Source organism: Nicotiana tomentosiformis, chromosome 1, assembly GCF_000390325.3.
Source record: "Nicotiana tomentosiformis chromosome 1, ASM39032v3, whole genome shotgun sequence".
Lineage (NCBI taxonomy): Eukaryota > Viridiplantae > Streptophyta > Magnoliopsida > Solanales > Solanaceae > Nicotiana > Nicotiana tomentosiformis.
In genome coordinates this window covers 155,842,867-155,863,080 of record NC_090812.1, presented here as the reverse complement: position 1 = coordinate 155,863,080, position 20,214 = coordinate 155,842,867, and the positions used below count along the sequence as shown (strand labels likewise).

Here is a 20,214-nt window from a genome sequence, read left to right as displayed (position 1 = left end):
CTTCGTCTTCCACTTGTCCCCGGTTCCACGTATCATTCTGTTATTCGAGTATTTAATGTGAACCAATTTTACCCTATACAAAAGAGAATTTTTGGTATATATATAAAATTACAAACTATTCTATTCGGTTTAACTGAAGTTTGCTATTTTCTTTTTTACAATTTGTATACATTCTCCTTAAAAAGACTCTCAAAATGTCATTAGCGCCTATAATTAAGGGATTCCGTTTAGGGCTGTCTAAGGAGAGGGTACTGGTTCTTAAAAGTTAAGAGTATGGGGACGGTAAGGATAAAATGAGGGTTCCTTAAGGATACTTTTCTTAAGGAGATTTAAGGGTACGGGGTAAGGGTACTTTTACTGGTACCCTACTAGTACCTCTACCGGTCGTAAGGGTGCGGTGTGTGGTACTTAAGGGTACGGGTACCGATACTTAGGGGTAATTTTAAATAAAAAATAAAATAATTATATTTAAATATAATCAACCCTTGATGGATGAAAAAATTAAATACTTTTATTTCAATACTTATTAAAATAAAATTATAATTAGCAATTTTTTTAATAGCTTCTATTAGTTCTTCGCTTGAAATTGATAGCATTTGTTCTTCTGTGTCCCCGTTGTCTCTGGTAGATAGTATTTCACTATATGTATCGTCTTCTTGAATTATTTCTGGAAGGTCAAAGTTTCTTCTCTTCCAATATTTCAGCAAGTCTTCATTTCCTTCATCAGCGCAAACATTATTTCTAACAGTTGTTCTAGTATGTAACGCCTAAACCCGGACCAGTTGGAATTTGTTTCAAAACGAGGACCCCCCTTCTTAGCATTACCCTTAGTCAATCTATTATACATTTTTATCAGTTTAGGAGCCATTTTTAATAATAAATAATTAAAATAACAACAAATATCAACACAAGTATAACAAAAATAAATGCAAAAATTAATATGCGTGCTAGAACGTTAATTGCAATTAGAGATAGAGAATTAGAGAGATATGAAATGGGATAAATATAGTTTTAAAATAGAGCCAATGTGTATTTGAACAAACTTAGAGGTTAAAAACATAAATTAGGGGATAGGATGGGTGTTAGGGGACTAGGGAGGCAAAAATAGTCGTTTTTGATCGCTCCCAACGACTATTTAAAAAAGAAACATTGGCTAATGCTGCAAAAATGACCACATTTTAAATAAAAAAACTTAAGGGTGCCGATACGGACCAGTCCGGTACCTTAATGGTACTTACCAGACCGGTACCAAGGGTATTTGTTTCCGATACCCTCTCATTACCCTTATCCTTTATCTAAATCCCTCACTTCTGCCCCCAATCCGGATTGGTAGGGGTACGGGTAATACACTCCCCTTAGACACCCTAATTCAGTTATATCCATTTTTCTTTTTGCTCTCTTCTCCTCTCTATCATCTTCTTGTGAATATTATATAATTACCCGTGATTAGCGGATCTTCCTCCTTAAAATATCTCCTCTTTCACTCCTAAATGCTAACTGCCATTGACGATAGAGTTATAGCTTCAAAATTTGATAATTTTTATATAAACTTACTATAATAAAAATAATCATTATTCAAAAGCAACATACAAAATTAGGTTATTAGCATACAATTTAAATATAATTTTCATACAACTCATCATATAATAATAATATAAATTTTATATGAAAAACTAAAAGTATACGACTTTCATACAATATTCATACAAATGTAATAGAGTTAGGCTCAGCTCATCACAATACACGTTATAATCGCCAATAATATACCAAATGTGAGGCAATTAAACATACAAAAATGTATACTCTTGCCTGAAATTTGAAGTCATTTGGTAAAGATTTGAACTGGTTCTGATCAAGCATTTAAATTGAAAACCGTAGATGAAGATCATCATTGTAACTAGTGTTGCGGCCAAATGCACACGCAAGTATACACAGTCGTCAAATAATAAAGTGACTAAAAGTCGGATGTCAAACCCACGAGAACTTGTGATTAACTATTAACTAAATTAGACTATCCTAATTATCTAAACAAGAATAAAACCCAAAAGTAATGATGCTAAAGAAACTAAACTAAAAAGAAAATAAATAATGAACTTTGAACTAGGGGTGGGCGTTCGGTCGGTTCGGTTCGGTTTGAAGAAATTCGGTTATTTGATTTTTGGTTTTTTAAAAGTAGTAACCGAAACAGAACTGAAATAAGTTCGGTTTAGTTCAGTGTTCTAATTTCGATTCGGTTTGAACATTATCATATTGGGCTCTCTTTATGTAATAATTGGACTGACAAATTTGTTGGTTTTCTTTCAAAATTTTGGTAAGTTAGAATAAAATGGTAAGTTTGGATTGGGTCTTTGATAGACTTCAAAATTGGGCTTATATTATTACCTATGTGCTTAGCCTATATATAACTTAAAGAATCTAAATGCTAATAATTCGTTTTTTCGGTTAACCGAATCAAATAAATTAATAACCGAAAACCGAACCGAAAAACTGAAATTTTAAAATTTTAAAGTAAAACCGACCGAAAAAACCGAATAACCGAAACCGAAATAAAAATATTTTCGGTTCGGTCGGTTTCTTTGGTTCGGACCAAAATATGCCCACCCCTACTTTGAACAAAGGAAGAGTAGATTTTATTTTACCAATGCGATGAAAACGATATAAGCTTATGGGCTATCTAACAATCCTATTGTATTCTTCAGTTGAATTAACTAATTAATTTATATGGTTTATTGATTAATAGATTTAATAATGCTCAAAAGAATCTGTCGAGTTTTTACTCGCCTATTCAAGCTAATCTAACGCCTACATGTTTATGAAATTAGAACTAACAAGAACGCATTCATAATTCATGTACATCAACCAAGCAAGGAAATTAGGTATATGTCTATCCTAACCGCGAATCTGTTAACTTGCTCTACTCAATCCTATGTGCAATCTAGAATTTCCACTTTCGAGTTCAACTCTAGATTCATAGACAATATTCAATTGGTGATCAAACAATCAAATAATTAATTTCAAGATTGAACAAATAAACTAATATGATAATCAAGAAATCAAAATCAATATCCGAATAACAATAGTCATGAAAGAACCAAAACCCTAGAATGTAAAGTTTAGATCCACATAGACATGGTAGCAAAACAATAAATTATACAAAGAAACATAAAAATTTCCAAGTTTGGTAGAAGAAAAGATGAAACCCGAGCTTCACGGCGGCTATGTGCTCTCCCTTGGTCAACAATTACTCTAAAAAAAGCCCCCTCCAAAATAGGTTTGGGACCCCTTTTATACAAGTTGGGACCATGTAGGGCCGAAATAATCTTGTCCCGAACGAAGTAGGAAAAACCCCGCACCCAGCGTCACGCGCTGGCCCTGGCGCAGAATCCAGTGAGTTTCCGCCTTCAAATCCTTGCTTTGAATTGAATTGTAATTCCTTTCTTTTGCTTGTCTTCCACTTGGAGGACAAATACCAAAGGTGTCCCTCTTTGTGCCCTTATTTATTTTATTCACTTATTTTTCCTTCTTTTTTCTTCCGCGCTTTATTCAATTTTGGTCCAAATATCTTCATCTTCACACTGTTTATGCCTATACAGTTAAAATATAATACTAAGCATAAAATAATATAAGTAATACTCAAAAGACGATTAAACGTACTTGAACATGAGGTAATAATGACTAAATATATGTATTGTTTGGCCGAACATCACCACCCCACAATTAAACGTTGCTCGTACTCGAGTCAAGAGTTTTGGCTAAAATAATCCCTCAAATATGGGTCAAAACTAGATTACATCCTTGTGTAATAATAGTGAATAAAAAACATCCCTTAACTATCCAAAAAAGGCAAGAATCATCCTTATGTTAATTCCCGTTAAGAAACTAACAACTGCAACCAAAACATGTGTCAAGCACGTGACTTCACCCCCCCTCAAATCTCACTATTTTGTCCTTCCCGATCATCTCGGCTTCATCCTTTCCCGAAGCTTACGCTTCTATAACTTGATTTTTTTAAATATAATAAATATTAAAATAATAAACTTTTATATAAATAAAAGACTTACTAGAACTTTGTAAATTCAGTAATATCAGTATAACTTAATTGGAAAGCTATTGTATATGATATTATCAAATTCTTAAAGATCTATAATATCAATAATACCATAGTTGGTGTGGATGATTGGCTATTTAAACTTCGAGCCAGCATTTTTCTATTGTTTCTTATTCTTCAACTCACAAGATCTTGTGCTTTTAAGAATGAGGAAGATGTTTAGTTTGAGAAATAGCAAAAATACTATTCCATAGAATGGGAAAAGCCAAAACTTTTTCAATGGCTATTGTTTCTTTTATCTTGTTTGTGAGGTATGGGAAGATAAGTAATGGGGAATAGACCTAGCTTCAATTCTTGTTCAAGAAAATAACTTATCTTGTTGCTCTAGTTATTTTATGAAGTTTAGCGTAGAACGTATAGCTTTTGAAGCCTTAGTTTCACTGAATATGGGAGAGCAGGATAGCTCTGGGAGGGATAGAATCAGGAGTGAAGGGGGATTTTGGGGGGGGGGGATTTCTTAACGGAAATTAATAGAAGGATGATTCTTGCCATTTTTTGGATAGTTAAGGGATGTTTTTTTATTCACTATTATTACGCAAGGGTGTACTCTAGTTTTGACCTATATTTGAGGGATGATTTTAGCCAAAAACTCTTGACTCAAGCACGAGCAACATTTAATTGTGGGGTGGTGATGTCCGGCCAAAAAATACATATATTTAGTCATTATTACCTCATGTTCAAGTACTTTTAATCGTCTTTTGAGTATTACTTATATTATTTTATGCTTAGTATTATATTTTAACTGCATAGGAATAAGCGAGAAATTTTGAGTATTAACCTATATTATTTAACTGCTTAGTATTTCAAGTACTCGAGGGATTTTGGTTGTAGCTGTTAATTTCTTAACGGAAATTAATAGAAGGATGATTCTTGCCATTTTTTGAATAGTCAAGGGATGTTTTTTGTTCACTATTATTACACAAGGATGTACCATAGTTTTGAGCCATAGTTGAACGATGATTATTGCCAAAACCTCCGAGTCAACCAACAATTTACTCTATCTTGGAGCACTTTATATTTACACAATAGAAACACACTACACCAATGACCACGGTCGATAACAACAATTAAGCTAGAGCATATGCAATCACAAACACTTCCCTTTTTCTTATGCCCTTTGTATTGGTGGTAAATAAATAATACACGTAAAATTATATTTACCCGACAGAGCATGATACGTGGAACAATGAAGAAATGAAAACTGGCATATTTCATTTAAAAGATGTATGAAGCGCAAGAGGTATGAGGCAAACACCCACGAGATAATGGAGAACCAACGTATGAACCTAAAACAATTGCTGAAGAGGCACGAGCGGAATAAATCAAGACTGGAAAGAGGGAAGATTCACGAACCTACAATTAATGAAGAAGGGGAATAAGAATCATTACAAAATCTTCATAGACAGTTATGATTATCAATCATAACAGACAATTAATATCGTTAAAGCTCATAATGATTCCACCATAAATAGGAGAAAATATTATAAGGGAGGAGAATCTCATTTGTAGAGACACATTCAGAGTACTATCGAAATATATTAACTTTCTCTTGCTTATTCAGTACAATAAATCATTCTTTCTTTTTAGTTACTTTTTGTCAACTTTATTTCCTTTTAAGTGAATTACTGAGGAAGTAGGGAATTATTTGGTTATCAGTAACCCGAGTTCTTCTAAAAAAAGGCATTGACTAAAGATCTTATTTTTTGGTTAAACAAATTGGTTCCGTTACTGGGAATCTGACAATCTTTTTACTTTCCAAATCCTTCATTCTCACAACTAAATCATGTCAACTATCAACGAAAATAACCATCAGGAGGGAGGATCTCCTCCAATTCCTTCACCACAGGAATCTCCACGTCATTCTCGAGAAGGAACACCCGAAAGATTCACGTCTCACACAAATAAACAACATGGAGATGAGCAGACTGTCGAGCAAGATGCTTTTAAAGAATTGATCGTTGAACATGTGAACAATGCTCTCCAAGCTTTTGTTAGGGGATTGCCAACTGCACCGCCAACTCCTCCCCTAAATAATACGGTAACTACAGAAAATTCACGCTCGGGGCTTTCCAATTCAGGAAGCGGGGAAACTCCCAATGAATCACATGAGGGGAGGTCAGGTATATCAAATAACTCTAATTTACAAAATTTGGTACTAACTTTGCATAAACAGATGAAAGAGAAAAAAGACCGCATAGAACAAATACCTGACGTACCATCTGTGATTAAAGGGAGTAGATATCGATAAATATTCACAACAACCTTGGAAGCCGAGCGCGACCCCACTGCCCATTCTAAAGAAGTTCAAAATGCGTGACATCCCAAAATATGATGGAACAACTGACCCATAAGATCACATAACTGCATTCACAACAGGCGTAAACGGCAATGATTTGACAAACCAAGAAATTGAGTCAGTTTTGGTCAAAACATTTGGCAAAACAATCACGAAAGAGGTATTATGGTATTCTCCTTTTTCTGAAAATTCTATTGATTCTTTTATTGAGCTTGCAGATTTATTTATAAAAGCACATTCGGGAGCTCAAAAAGTTGAAAAAGGATGGAAGATATCTTTAAGGTAATACAAGGAGATACTGAGTTACTCAGGGAATTTGTGGATAGATTTCAACGTGAAAGAATGATGCTTCCACGAGTACTTGATAATTGGGCAGTCATGGCGTTCACAAATAATTTGAATGAAAAGAGCGTAGAAGTCACGAGAAGACACAAGGAAAGCTTACGAGAATTCCCGACTACAACATGGAATGATGTATATAACAGGTACAACACCAAGCTGCGTATTGAAGAAGATATCGTCGCACAATCAAAGGTTGATGAAAGAAAAAATTCAAGGCGGTCAGAGTCTGAAAATAGGTCCGGTAAAAACATGTACGAGCCTTATATGGGATCCTCGGGGCAGGAATCACGGTCCAAACCAGAAAATGTATGGTCTGACCCTAGATCGAGGAACAGAGATGCAGGATCATCATTCAGATTCAGAAAAGAACGAGATATACGTGATAGAGATACCAACACGAATGCAAGGATTAGTGATTACACTTTCAATATTAGCACATCTGGGTTGGTAACTGTTTTAAGGAGTATGGGAGATAAGGTGTGGTAACCAAAGGAAATGATATCAAACCCAGGCAGAAGAAATTCAGATTTCTGGTGCGAGTTTCATAATGACCATGTCTATAAAACAACGGATTTCAAATTATTACAAGGTGAAGTAGATCATTTGCTAAAGCAAGGTTATTTATCCGACTTATTTAGCAAGAAAGTCAAGCAATCTTATATGAAAAATAGACAAGAACCTCCAAAACCTCCGTCTCCAAAAAGAACAGTTAATGTGATAAGCGGAGGGAAAAAAATCAATAGTGTAATATACACAGCTACGAAAAAGATGTCAAAATTCACTATGACCCACGGGAAGCGAGTTCTCCAAGTTTTGGAAGAAGATAATATAACATTTAATGATGCAGATACAGATGGTATGATAATCCCTCACAATGATGCACTGGTAATATCTTTACTTATACATGATACTAATGTAAAACGAGTTTTGATTGATCTAGGTAGCTCCGTGAATATTATTCTTCTAAGAGTGGTGAATGAAATGCAAATAGGCGACAAGATAGTACCAAAAGCATGATCCTTATCTGGATTCAATAATTCAATCGTTATTACAAAAGAGGAGATAGTGCTTACCACATCTGCAGAAGAAGTTATCAAGGATACGAAATTCCAAGTAATAGACACGGACATGGCTTATAATGTGATTCTTGGGAGGTCATGGATTCATGACATGGATGTTGTACCATGTATGTTACATCAAGTCATTATGTTTCCTTCATAATGGGGAATTCGACAAATCCGCGGAGATCAATAGGTTTCTAAAAATATCAATTCAGTGGTAGATTCGCACACGATGAATGAAGATACGAACAAGAATCCCGTTGAAGATGTGGTAAATCAGATCTCAGCTGAAAGTGGCTCAAGGCAAAAAGATATAGATTTCAGACCTGATGTTATTCAAGAACCAGAGGAGAATGAAAACTACAAAACAACAATTGAAGAACTCGAAGCTGTTGTACTATTCGAGCAATGACTAGACCGAAAAGTTTATATTGGAGCGAAGCTGAGCCCAGAAATGAGAGGTAAGTTAGTTGAATTTTTAAAAGCTAACGCATATTGTTTTCCTGGCCTCATTCAAATATGACAGGTATACCTACGGAGGAGATGACCCACAAACTGAATGAAGATCCATCGTACCTACCTGTCAAGCAAAAGAAGAGGAAGCAAGGCTCTTTCAAAAATCAAGTGATTCAGGATGAGGTACAAAAACGTTTAAAAATCGGTTCAATACGGGAGGTAAAATACCCAAACTGGTTAGCTAATACTGTGGTAGTTCCCAAAAAAGAATGAAAATGGTGGATTTGCGTAGATTATACTGATTTAAATAAAGCTTGGCAAAACAATATTCATTCCCTTTATCACATATGGATCAATTGATTGATTCTACCGCAGGTCATGAGCTGTTGAGTTATTTTAGATGCATATTAATATTATAATCAAATAAATATGGATCCCCTAGATGAAGACAAAACTTCATTTATTATAGACAGGGGGACTTATTGTTACAAAGTAATGCCTTTCGGTTTGAAAAATGCTGGGGCCACGTATCAAAGATTGTTGACCAAAATATTTGAAGAACACCTGAGAAAGACTATGGAAGTCTATATCGATGATATGCTAGTCAAATATGCACGAGTAGGAGATCACTTTCAACACCTTTCGAGCACCTTCGTAATTCTTCGCAAATATAATATGAAATTAAATCCAAAAAAATGTGCCTTCGGCGTGGCTTCAGGTAAGTATTTAAGTTTTCTTGTATCTAACAGAGGTATTGAAGTGAACCCTGTGCATATCAAAGCCATTGAAGATATACTCATGAGCAAAAAAAAGGTACAAAGGCTGACATGGAGAATAACAACTTTGGGAATATTTATTTCCAAATCTTTGAAGAAAAGTTTTAAATTCTTTTCAGTATTGAAATAGCAAAATCAGTTTGAGTGGACTGATGAATGTCAACAAGCCCTTAAAAATTTAAAAGCACATTTCTCAAATCCACCCCTGCTAGCTAAACCAAAGGATGGAGAGAGGCTACTCGTCTATCTTGCACTATCAGAAATGGCGGTAAGTGTGGTTTTAGTACGAGAAGATAAAGGTAAACAATCTCTAATTTATGATGTTAGTAAATCTTTGTTAGATGCTGGGACTCGATATCCTCACTTAGAAAAACTTTCTTTAGCATTAGTTATGGCATCTAGAAAGTTGAGACCTTATTTTCAATGCCATCCTATCTCTATAATAACTTCTTACCCTCTAAGGAATATACTACATAAATAAGAATTGTCAGGAAGATTAGCTAAATGGACTATAGAAATCAGTGAATATGATATTATGTACCAACCTAGAACTGCAATAAAATCATAAATTTTAGCAGATTTTGTAGCGAATTTTAGCACAGATTTAGTTCCTGAAACAGAAAAGGAACTACAGGTATTCACCGGATCTAATCCAGGTACATGGACTCTATTTACTGATGGCTCCTCGAATATTAAAAGAGCAGGTTTAGGTATTGTTTTAATTCCACATTCGGGAGAAAGTATAAGAGAAACAATAAAATGCTATCCCATTACTAATAATGAAGCAGAGTATGAGGCTGTAATTGCAGGTTTAGAACTGGCACGAGAATTGTCTATAGAGCAAATCATTATTAAAAGTGATTCCCAGCTGGTAGTTAACCAGATGCAGGGGACTTATATAGCTAGAGAGGCACGAATGCAAGAATATTTGGAAAAAGGTACGAGAATTGATAAGACAATTTCAGACATGGAAAATTGTGTAAATACCCAGGGAAGAGAATGCAGAAGCAGATGCACTAGCGAATCTCACGTCCGTTGCGGAAATAAAAAATGCCGAAAATGCTATCGTAATACATTTGTTTCATTCAGCACTCGACCAAGATAAAAATGAGGTAAATTTTATTATTTTAATTTTGGACTGGAGAAACAAATTTGTTAATTTTCTACAATATGGAACCTTACCTGAAGACAAGAAAGAGTCTCAGTTACTTCGACGAAAAGCTCCCCGTTATTGCTTAATTCGTGGAAATTTATATCGAAAAATATTCGGAGGACCTTTAGCAAGATGCCTCGGACCTTCTTAGACAGAATATGTGATGAGAGAAGTACACGAGGGATATCCTTGGTTAAGAATTTAATTAGAGAAGGATACTATTGGCCAAAATGGAAGAAGATGCAGAAAGTTTTGTGGCAAAGTGTGATAAATGCCAACGATATGGAAATAACATGCATCGCCCAACAGAGCTATTACATACGGTTATTTTCCCATGGCCATTCATGAAGTGGGGTATCGATATCGTGGGACAATTGCCACAAGCTAAAGAAAATGTACGATTTTTGTTAGTATTAATAGGTTATTTTTCCAAATGGGTAGAGGCAGGAGCCTTCAAACATGTACGAGAGAAGGAAGTCATGGACTTTATTTGGCGAAATATTATATGCCGATTTGGAGTGCCAAGAGAAATTGTATGTGATAATGGCCCATAGTTCATAAGCACGAAAGTCACATAACTTTTTCAGAGTTGGCAGATTAAACAAATAATTTCCTCACCTTATCACCTCGTGGCCAATGGACAAGATGAATCAACAAATAAGGTTATTATTAATAATTTGAAAAAGAGATTAGAGGAATCAAAAGGCAAGTGGCCTGAGGTACTACCAGGAGTATTATGGGCTTATCGAACAACAACAAAGACATGGACGAGAGAGACTCTATTTTTACTTGTTTATGGTGTTGAAGACTTAATTCCAGTTGAAATAGGTGAGCCAAGTACGAAATTTACACAAGCAACTGATGAATCAAATGGTGAAGAGATGAGAACAAATTTAGATTTACTCGAGGAAAATAGAGAAGCGACTCTAATAAGAATGGCAGCTCAGAAGTAAATTATTGAGCGATACTACAACAGGAAAGCTCATCTTAGATACTTTAAGATTGGGGACTTCATTCTCAGAAAGGGTTTTCAAACAACAAAAGCAACCGGTGCAGGAAGTTGAGTCCAAATTGGGAAGATCCTTACAAGATTCGAAGCATCACTGGAAAATGGGCTTATGAGTTGGAAACCATGGAAGACAAGGTACTACCGTCGAATTGGAATGATGTTCATTTAAAAAAGTATTACTTCTAGGCAAATGAAGTACCCACGGTCAAGTATCGCTCAACTGTGATTTTATTTTTTTCTTTTAAATTATACTAACAATTTTAGATGATAGGAAAAAATCTAGCCCATACCAAATGATGACATTAGACCCGAAATACACGCGGAATACAGAATTATTCTTGGTCTAGGTTACAATCTTTTTGATGGAAATAAAAAGGGTTAAGCAGTCATCATCTAAATGTATACCTCCGAGTCCCGTATGTATTTTCCTTTTCAGGAAATGGACCAGATGGAAGGAACAATCAAGTGCTCGAGATTTCATACTTCAAAGCTCTAACACTTGGGGGACTCTATATATAAAGGCAAAGAAGACTAAAAGTCAGAATTCAAGTCTGGATCAGCCCAAAAGTCAAAAGTTAAGAGCTAATCAAGAGCCAAAAAAAAGCCTGAGTCAAAAACTTTTGAAGTAGCCTTGATAAGGTATAAACTCGCGGGAAAGATACAAGATAGACACAAGATACATTTCAAGTTCCTACGAGTTTATAAGTTAAGGGAAATAATTAGTCACGGGTTACTAAATAGACCCGAAATTTTGAAACTTGTTACAAAGAAAATAGTTATGAAAGAATTGTAGAAGTTGTACACAAAGTTATTTGTATACATGAAAAGTGTTATATAAAATTTGAAAGTTCAAAGCATGAAACTTCCTCAAATTATTCATGAAACTTCTTCAAAGTATTCCTTTTTCTACTACTTTCATAAATTTATACCAATATGAAGTTGAGATGTCTTTTTCATTAGTGCCGTTTATAAAAGGGCCATCTTTTATAAAAATTCGTGTCTATCAAAATCACGAAATATTAAAGCATTTTAAATGCAGGTTTAAAAATCAAAGAGTAAAACAAAAACTCAACATCAAAATAAGCAAATATTTATATATTAAACTTGGCCAAAACCAAGGTACTTGTTTGTTTTAAAACCCCAAAACAATATAGGGGTAAGAACTAACATCCATTCCAAAAAGAAAAAAAATACTTCCCATCAAAAAGTTTCAAATAAAACTAAGGGGCAACATTCAAGGTGGCATCATCAGCAACATGCGAAGATTCAGCTTAGGGAGTAAGGGTTTGAGCACTAGCTTCACCAGGAATAGGATCATCACCTTCGGGAACATCAATCTCAAGTGAGGATAAGCTTTGACTTCGCTGAGTTTTTTCAATCGTTTTTTTAGCTTTGGAGATCTCAGCATTCAGGTCAAAGCCTTCATGGCTAGCCTCTATCAAATTTTCGAGGCGGGTATTCAAAAAAGCCCAACTCACATCGAGTGTCAATTTATCTTCAAGAGCTTCATAATCTTTCTCCCACTGATCAATCACAACCTTTAACTATTCTTTCTCAACTTTGGAAGCATCGACGACAGTCTTCAAAGTAGCAAGAGAACTCCCCAAGAACTTGATCTTATCAGAAGAGGCACAAAGATCTTCTTGAGTTTGTGTAAGTGATTGAACTAACTCTCCGACATAAGTCTCTTTCTGGTTAAGAAGTTCCTTCAGACCCCTTATCTCTTTAGTGGTTTTCGAAAGCTACTCAGCGAATGAAGACTCAAGGATATCCTTGTCTTTTCCAACTTGACTTGAAGATGCCTTTTCAATTGCTAACTCAACCGCAACCATCTTCGCTTGTTGCTCCAAGGCATTCTTCGCTTCAGCCAAAACTTCCTTCTCCAGTTAAAGACCCTCAAATTGCTCCTTCCAGTTGTCAGCTTCGGTACGGTAATCAATGACTTGTTTCTCAGTATGAACAATCCTTTTCATAAACTTTGTGCCTATCAAATTGATTTACAAAAGAAAGGAAGGGAGTTGTGGTTAAATAAAATAAAATAATAACAAGGGAAAGAAAATAAGTAAAGTTAAAACTCGAACCTTCAGAGATGAATGAATAATATCATTCATCCAAGTCAATGAGTCGTGACTCTCCAATTTTTCCTTCTCTACTGGACCAAGCAAAGGTTTCAACCATACATGAGCTTGACCAGATGTTTTCAGCAAGTTTCCACTCTCAGGAACCTCAATGATTATTTTCTTCATCGCTTTATTGCTACTAGAAGGCCCAACTTCTGCATAAGAAGTAGTAGCAACTGGAATAGTAGAGAAGGTGGAAGCAGTCATGGGGGGAGCAGTAGTAGCAACTTCAGGTAGGGGAGCTTGAGAATGAATGAGGACTAACACTGGAAGAGAGTCTAGACGCAACTCTTCAGAAACGGGACCAGAGGCTTCATTATCAAAACCACGGGTAAACAACTGATCAGCAGAATCACATGGAGGAATATTCTTCTCTTCATCGAAAATCACTAATGTAGAACTTTTGGGGTCATCTAAAAGTCTCGGAGGTATTGAACTTGGAGGAAGGGTAGCTTCATCATCGAAAATAATGCGCCTCCTAACCCGAGGCCTGCGCACTAAAAAACCCTCTTCCTGTTCTTCTTTACCCTAAGAGCCACGAGAACCATCAACTTTCAATGAAGAGCTCAAAATTCTCTCTTGAGCAAGATATACAAAAAGTCTTGTAGAAGAAATAGACGCGGGACTGACACAACAAATAGGAAATCCTAACAAAAGAGAGAAGTTTGGCAAGAAGTTCCTAAGCCAACACAAGAGAAGAAGAGAAATTGAATAGAAAAAGTACTATATGTTTTGACTTTCTAACCAAACCTTTGAAAAAGGTACTTCCAAGACCTTCTTTCCATATGGGCAACTGACAATAACTTTTCTACCCAAGCACGGAAGTTAGAAATCTCCTCGAAAACTTCCATGGTTGCTGAAAAAATAGACACGAGATTAAAAGTTTCTTGTTTCGAGAAAGAAAGGAAAAGGTAAAGGAAAAACACTTACTTGCAAAATTCCACTTTTCTAGAAAGGGAGTATTCTCTTCACCAACCAAAGCACTTGTGGGAGCAGCTACAAAGTGAGCATACCAGCCACGGTCTCTATCATCCTCGGGGCTAACCAATACCGTCTTGCTTCTAGCCACAAGTGAAAACACCTCTTCACGAAATAATTTATGTGAATAAAGATGAAGCAAATGATGAAAGGTGAAAGGAAGGGAAGCCAAGTTAGATAGGTAGCGAAGGCATGCAACAACCCTCCAAACAATGGGGCCAATTTGTCCCAGGCATACAATAAAGAAGCAGCAGAAGTCAATGATTACTGGGTCAATGGGTGTTCTAAATCCTAAAGAGAAAGGATATGTATAAATAAAGGAATAACCAACCTGATATAAGGTTATTCTTTGGTTTGGATCAGGAACTAAAACTGGGAAGTTTGGTTTCCAGTTACATTCTCTTCGAACAAGAGAAATTAAACCAGTGGTAATTTGAGTAGGATAAAGATCGGTACGATCTTGAGAAGATAAAGAATAAACTTGATTTCTTATGGTTTCTCGATCAGATGAGAAAGAAAATTCACGTAGAACAATTTCATCAACTGTTGGTTCACATATATATTCACTCGATTCTCTATTTCTAGAAGAAAACGTTTAGAAGAAGAAGAAGTGGGAGTAGTGGTTTGAGATGAAGAACCACAAGTGGACAGCGAACCTAAATTACGAAGTCTACCTCCTCTTTTACTTCTCATAGGAGCAGATGAAGGAGAAAGTTCATCAATAATTATGATTTTGCAAGGGTCAAGAGTTGATGAAGACATGGTTGTATAAGGAATTAACAGAGGAACATGCATCGAAAAAAGAAGAAAGAATGAAGAATAAGAACACTGTAGAATAAAAGTTTCATAAAACCTAAGAAGTATGAAAAGTCCTAAAAAACGCTGAGAAGCCACAAAACCAATCATCGAAAGCCACGTGTCATATGCATTAAATGGAAGTGACATACGACGCATTAATTCTAAAGAAAGCACAATGATGCTTGGGAAACGGCAGCAAAGAATTTCCGCCATAAATACATACCACTTACCGAATATTCAATTATAGAATATTCAGAAAGTTAGGGGACTATCTATATTGGTGGTAAATAAATGATACATGTGGAATTATATTTACCTGACAAAGTATGATACGTGGAACAATGAGGAAATGACAACTTGCATATTTCATTTAAAAGATCTATGAAGCGCAAGAGGTACGAGGCAAACACCCACGAGATAATGGAGAACCGACGTTCGAACCTAAAATAATTCCTGAAGAGGCACGAGCGGAATGAATCAAGACTAGAAAGAGGGAAGATTCACGGATCTATAATTAATGAAGAAGGAGAATCGGAATCGTCACAAAATCTTCATAGACAGTTATGATTACCAATCATAACGGACAATTAATGCCGTTAAAGCTCATAATGATTTCGTCATAAATAGGAGAAAACGTTATATTTGTAAACTCCTATATAAGGGAGGAGAATCTCATTTGAAAAGACACGTTCGGAGTACTATCAAAATATATTCACTTTCTCTTGCTTATTTAGTACAATCAATTATTATTTCTTTTTAGTTACTTTTTGTCAACTTTATTTCCTTTTAAGTGAATTACTGAGGAAGTAGGGAATTATTTAGTTATTAGTAACCCGAGTTCTTCTAAAAATAGGCTTTGACTAAAGATATTATTTTTTGGTTAAACACCCTTCTTCAAAAGAAATATTCTCAATCATGACAATACGCTCATAACAATCTTAACCTCAAAAACCGAGTAAATATCAATGCACTCATGGATTGAACACCCATATTGTAGAAAAGTCTAATAATGTTACATATCCCTCGTGAAATCATGTGCGCTCACAATAAGAACAAGAGAGTAAATTGAATCCACACATTCAAATTAAATGACCAAATATAATTTAAGGACTCACATCTGTCAAAGGAAATCTCTCACTCTCACAAAGAAGTGACATGCATGCAATTGGTACCATAGGCTTGCCCATAATGTAAATATCTAATAATGTAGGCTCACTCAATCTAAAATCAATTAGGACTTTTTCATGATTGTATTGTGGGCTAATGGACTTTGAACAAAGAAAGAGTAGATTTTTATTTTATTAATGCGATAAAAGCGATCTTGGATTATGGGCTATCTCACAATCCTATTGTATTATTCAGTTGAATTAACTAATAAATTTATCTGGTTTATTGATTAATAGGTTTAATATTGCTCAAAAGAATCTGTTGAGTTCTTACTCGCCTATTCAAGCTAACCTAACACCTATATGTCTCTGGAATTAGAACTAACAAGAACGCATTCACAATTCATGTACACCAACCAAGAAAGGCAGTTAGGTATATGTCTATCCTAACCGCAAATCCGTTTCTCGATGCCCAGGTTCAAGAACTTGCTCTACTCAATCCTATGTGCAATATAGAATTTCCACTTTTGAGTTCGCCTCTGGATTCATAGATAATATTCAATTAGTGATTAAGGAATGAAATAATTAAGTTCAGGATTGAATAAATAAACTAATATGATAATCAAGAAACCAAAATCAATATTCGAATAACAATATTCATGAAAGAACCACAATCCTAGAATGTGAAATTTAGCTCCACATAGACATGGTACCAAAACAACAAATCATACAAAAAAACATAAAAATTACTAAGTTTGGTAGAAGAAAAGATGAAATCCGGCCTCCACGGCGGCTCTATGCTCTCCCTTGGTCAAAAGTTACTCTAAAAAATGTCCTCCTCTCCGAAATAGATTTGGGACCCCTTTTGTACAAGTTGGGACCATATAGGGCCAAAATAACTTTGTCCCAAACGAAGTAAAAAAATCTCGCACCCAACGTCCAGTGCGCTGGCCCTGGCGCAGAATCCAGTAAGTTTTTGCCTTCAAATCATTTCTTTGAATTGAATTGTAATTCCTTTCTTTTGCTTGTCTTATGTTTGGGGGGACAAACCAAAGGTGTCCTCCCTTTGTCCCCTTATTTGTTTTATTCATTTATTATCCTTTCTTTTTCTTCCGTGTTTTATTCAATTTTGCTCTAAATCTCTTTATTTTCACACCGTTTATTCCTATACAGTTAAAATATAATATTAAACATAAAATAATATAATTAATACTCAAAAGACGATTAAAAGTACTAGAACATGAGGCAATAATAATTAAATATATGCATTGTTTGGCCGAACATCAACTAGCAATGTTTATACTCTTATACGCTTTATACAAGGTTGTTACATGTTTATATACTAATATACACCTTTATACAAGATAAATATACTGCTTATATAGGTGTATAAGTACTATATAATAATATATAAGAGTGTATAAATGTTGTTATAGAAAATATATTGAGTATGCTAGTGTAACTGAAAATAAACTGGCTATATCGATATACTATGTTGTATTGGGCTATATAATTATGCAATTTTCTTCAATTTATACTGATTTTAACTATTTGCTTCCGTTGATTATTATAAAACTAGGTAATTTGCCCGCACTTCGCGCGTTCATGAATGGCGTCATTAATTCTCACTTCTTTCGCTACATTATCATACAATCTAACCAAAATATAGTGACTCGTGTCAGTCATTAGACATGTAAAAATTAATTTGAATATAAGTACTTTTAGAAGTAGGATCACACATGAAAACAAACTAAAAGATAAGAATTGTGTTAGAACCTGAGCAATTAATCAATGAACCTATTCAATAATTGTATACCAATTATACTTTCTGTGAATTCTTCCAATTCATTACAGTAAATACAAAAACACTCAGCACAACAGTAGAGCAATTTCTATATCAACACAACATCTACTGTCTACATACTGTAAAGCACAAAGGGACACACTTATTTTGTTTAACGTTACATAACATTAAAAGTTCCAAAACCAACACATAAACACTCTACTTTTTGCTTCTTTTTTTGTGTCTTGATCGCTAACTTCATCGTCATGTATGATTAGGTTCCTTCCCTTCCTAATCCTTCTTGATGAAGTTTTTCTCTTCCTATAGTTAACACCATCATTGACATGTAGATCTTCCTGAGAGTCTTCAAAGTTGTCCAAAGAGACATTAGTAGGTTCCTAAATAGTTTTCAGAAGAAATATTATTAACATATCTTTTGAATATGTTAATATTGTTAGTAGTAGGAAGTTTGCTAAATAAAACACTATAGAAAATTACCTTCCCTTCAATAAGTCCTTCTGTTTCAATGTTATCCTGCACTTTGCTTTTCCCCTGCAGAAGCAATAAAAACAAAGCATATTTACAGTGTATACATAAATCTAGATTACCATTTGAAACAATCTATATCACAATACCTTTTGTTCTTTCCTTTTTCTATATTGCAATTTCAGATTTCTCATATAGAATCAACAACTTTAATACCGTATAATTTTCAAGCCCCTCTTGAAGTATAGTAGAAGCATCTTGAAGAATTGTGTTTTTAAAAGCGAAGAAGCAGAAATAGGAAAACACTAACATGTATTTTCGGCATTCCGGTCAGACACTCAGTAATGTTCATCATGTTCAGAAACATCTCTTCCTCAATGGGAATGTTATTGACATTGGAGTTGCCGATACAAAAAAATGGTACTAAACTTTTGAATCAAAGTTGTTATGTAATCTATTTCAAGATTTACATATATTCTGCTTGCAAATGTGGGTAGTGAAAGTAACCTCACCTGTTAATACTTACAAATTGCAAAATTGCATATTGAAAAAGAATAAGACACATGTATTACCTCTTCATCTACAAGGATCATGACTATACTAATCAATTCTCTGTTTCGCTTGAAATTACTAGAATCTCCCATTCGACAAACCTTGACCCTCATGGTCCAATCAACTCTAGTATTATTCAAGTCTGAAAATATGTTATATCCTATAACAGTTTCAGGATAGAAAAATAGCATGAGTTTAAGAAGGATGGCAGAAATAGTTTACGGATATTGGTAGAAACACACGTAAGGATGTTGTGGGAGGCTTTCATATAAAGGATTCCATTCAAAATTTTAAACGATGCTAATGATTAATTGGAAAGTTACAATCCTTTAGAAAAGACACAATAACGGAGGTAGATTTTGCACAATAGGAAGAAGAGGCTGTTGTTATGTCGTCTAACTTCCCGTTATCAATCAAGCCAGATATATGAATGAATCGATTAAGATCAATTTGTGGCTTATGCAAAAATTGGCGCAATGTGGGCTTTCATAGGGACAACCAAACATATATAGTTGAGCTTTGTTGGGCAAACGACATATTTGGGGTTCATTAAGCAGACGGGTTGTAGGGGTAAAAAGTTATATATTTTTATTTTTTCTGATTATTAGGCTACAACTAATGTATTAAATGCATATGTCGATCTTCAAGCATAATACAAAAGAGTAGAGTAGGAAAATATAATAGCGCTAATATAGCATCAATCTATATTCAATCAAATGAAAATAATAAGGCAATACGATTTTTGCTGAGAAAAACTATATATTTTCCTGATCATTACAATATTGCCGCTATGTTTAATGCATATGTCGCTTCAAGCACATGAAAGTTTAGAGAGGGAAATAGTAGCAGAGGAGGAAGTTGAACAACTATCCAATATCAATTTTTGAGGCTATGATGAAAAATCTAACATAGTATAATCTTATTCTTTTGTTCCTTAGTTATCGAATAGGGAAAAAATATAGTATTCCAGAATATTTTTGGGACTTTGCTCGGAAAAAATTATCAATAATAAAATATTAAGTATCAGAATATCAGAGACACAGTTAGTATCAATTGTGAAAAAAACATAATAGTGAAGAATATTTGGATTTTTGAAAGTGATTTAGAATTTTTATATCCTTAATTAGTGATTAGGTAATAAATTATGGTATCCCAGAATATTGATAGCATAAGTAGGTAAGAAATTATAG

The 20,214-nt window shown here is 34.6% G+C and overlaps 1 protein-coding gene across 1 annotated transcript; it reads left to right on the top strand.

Moving 5' to 3' along the window:
• Window positions 1-7,514: 7,514 nt before the first annotated feature.
• Window positions 7,515-8,219, top strand: LOC138891665 (uncharacterized). Its single transcript, XM_070175355.1, has 3 exons — window positions 7,515-7,686; window positions 7,804-7,932; window positions 8,023-8,219. Exons 1-3 carry the CDS (start codon window positions 7,515-7,517, stop codon window positions 8,217-8,219), a joined length of 498 nt encoding a protein of 165 aa, XP_070031456.1.
• The last annotated feature ends 11,995 nt before the right edge of the window (window positions 8,220-20,214 follow it).

Excerpts from the sequence above, each read along its gene's own strand:
- LOC138891665 (XM_070175355.1), top strand. The coding sequence starts at position 7,515 with ATGTCAAAATTCACTATGACCCACGGGAAGCGAGTTCTCCAAGTTTTG. Across the intron at positions 7,687-7,803 it reads ACGAGTTTTGATTGATCTAG|AGGAGATAGTGCTTACCACA; the intron begins GTAGCTCCGTGA and ends TTATTACAAAAG. Across the intron at positions 7,933-8,022 it reads TGACATGGATGTTGTACCAT|TGGTAGATTCGCACACGATG; the intron begins GTATGTTACATC and ends ATATCAATTCAG.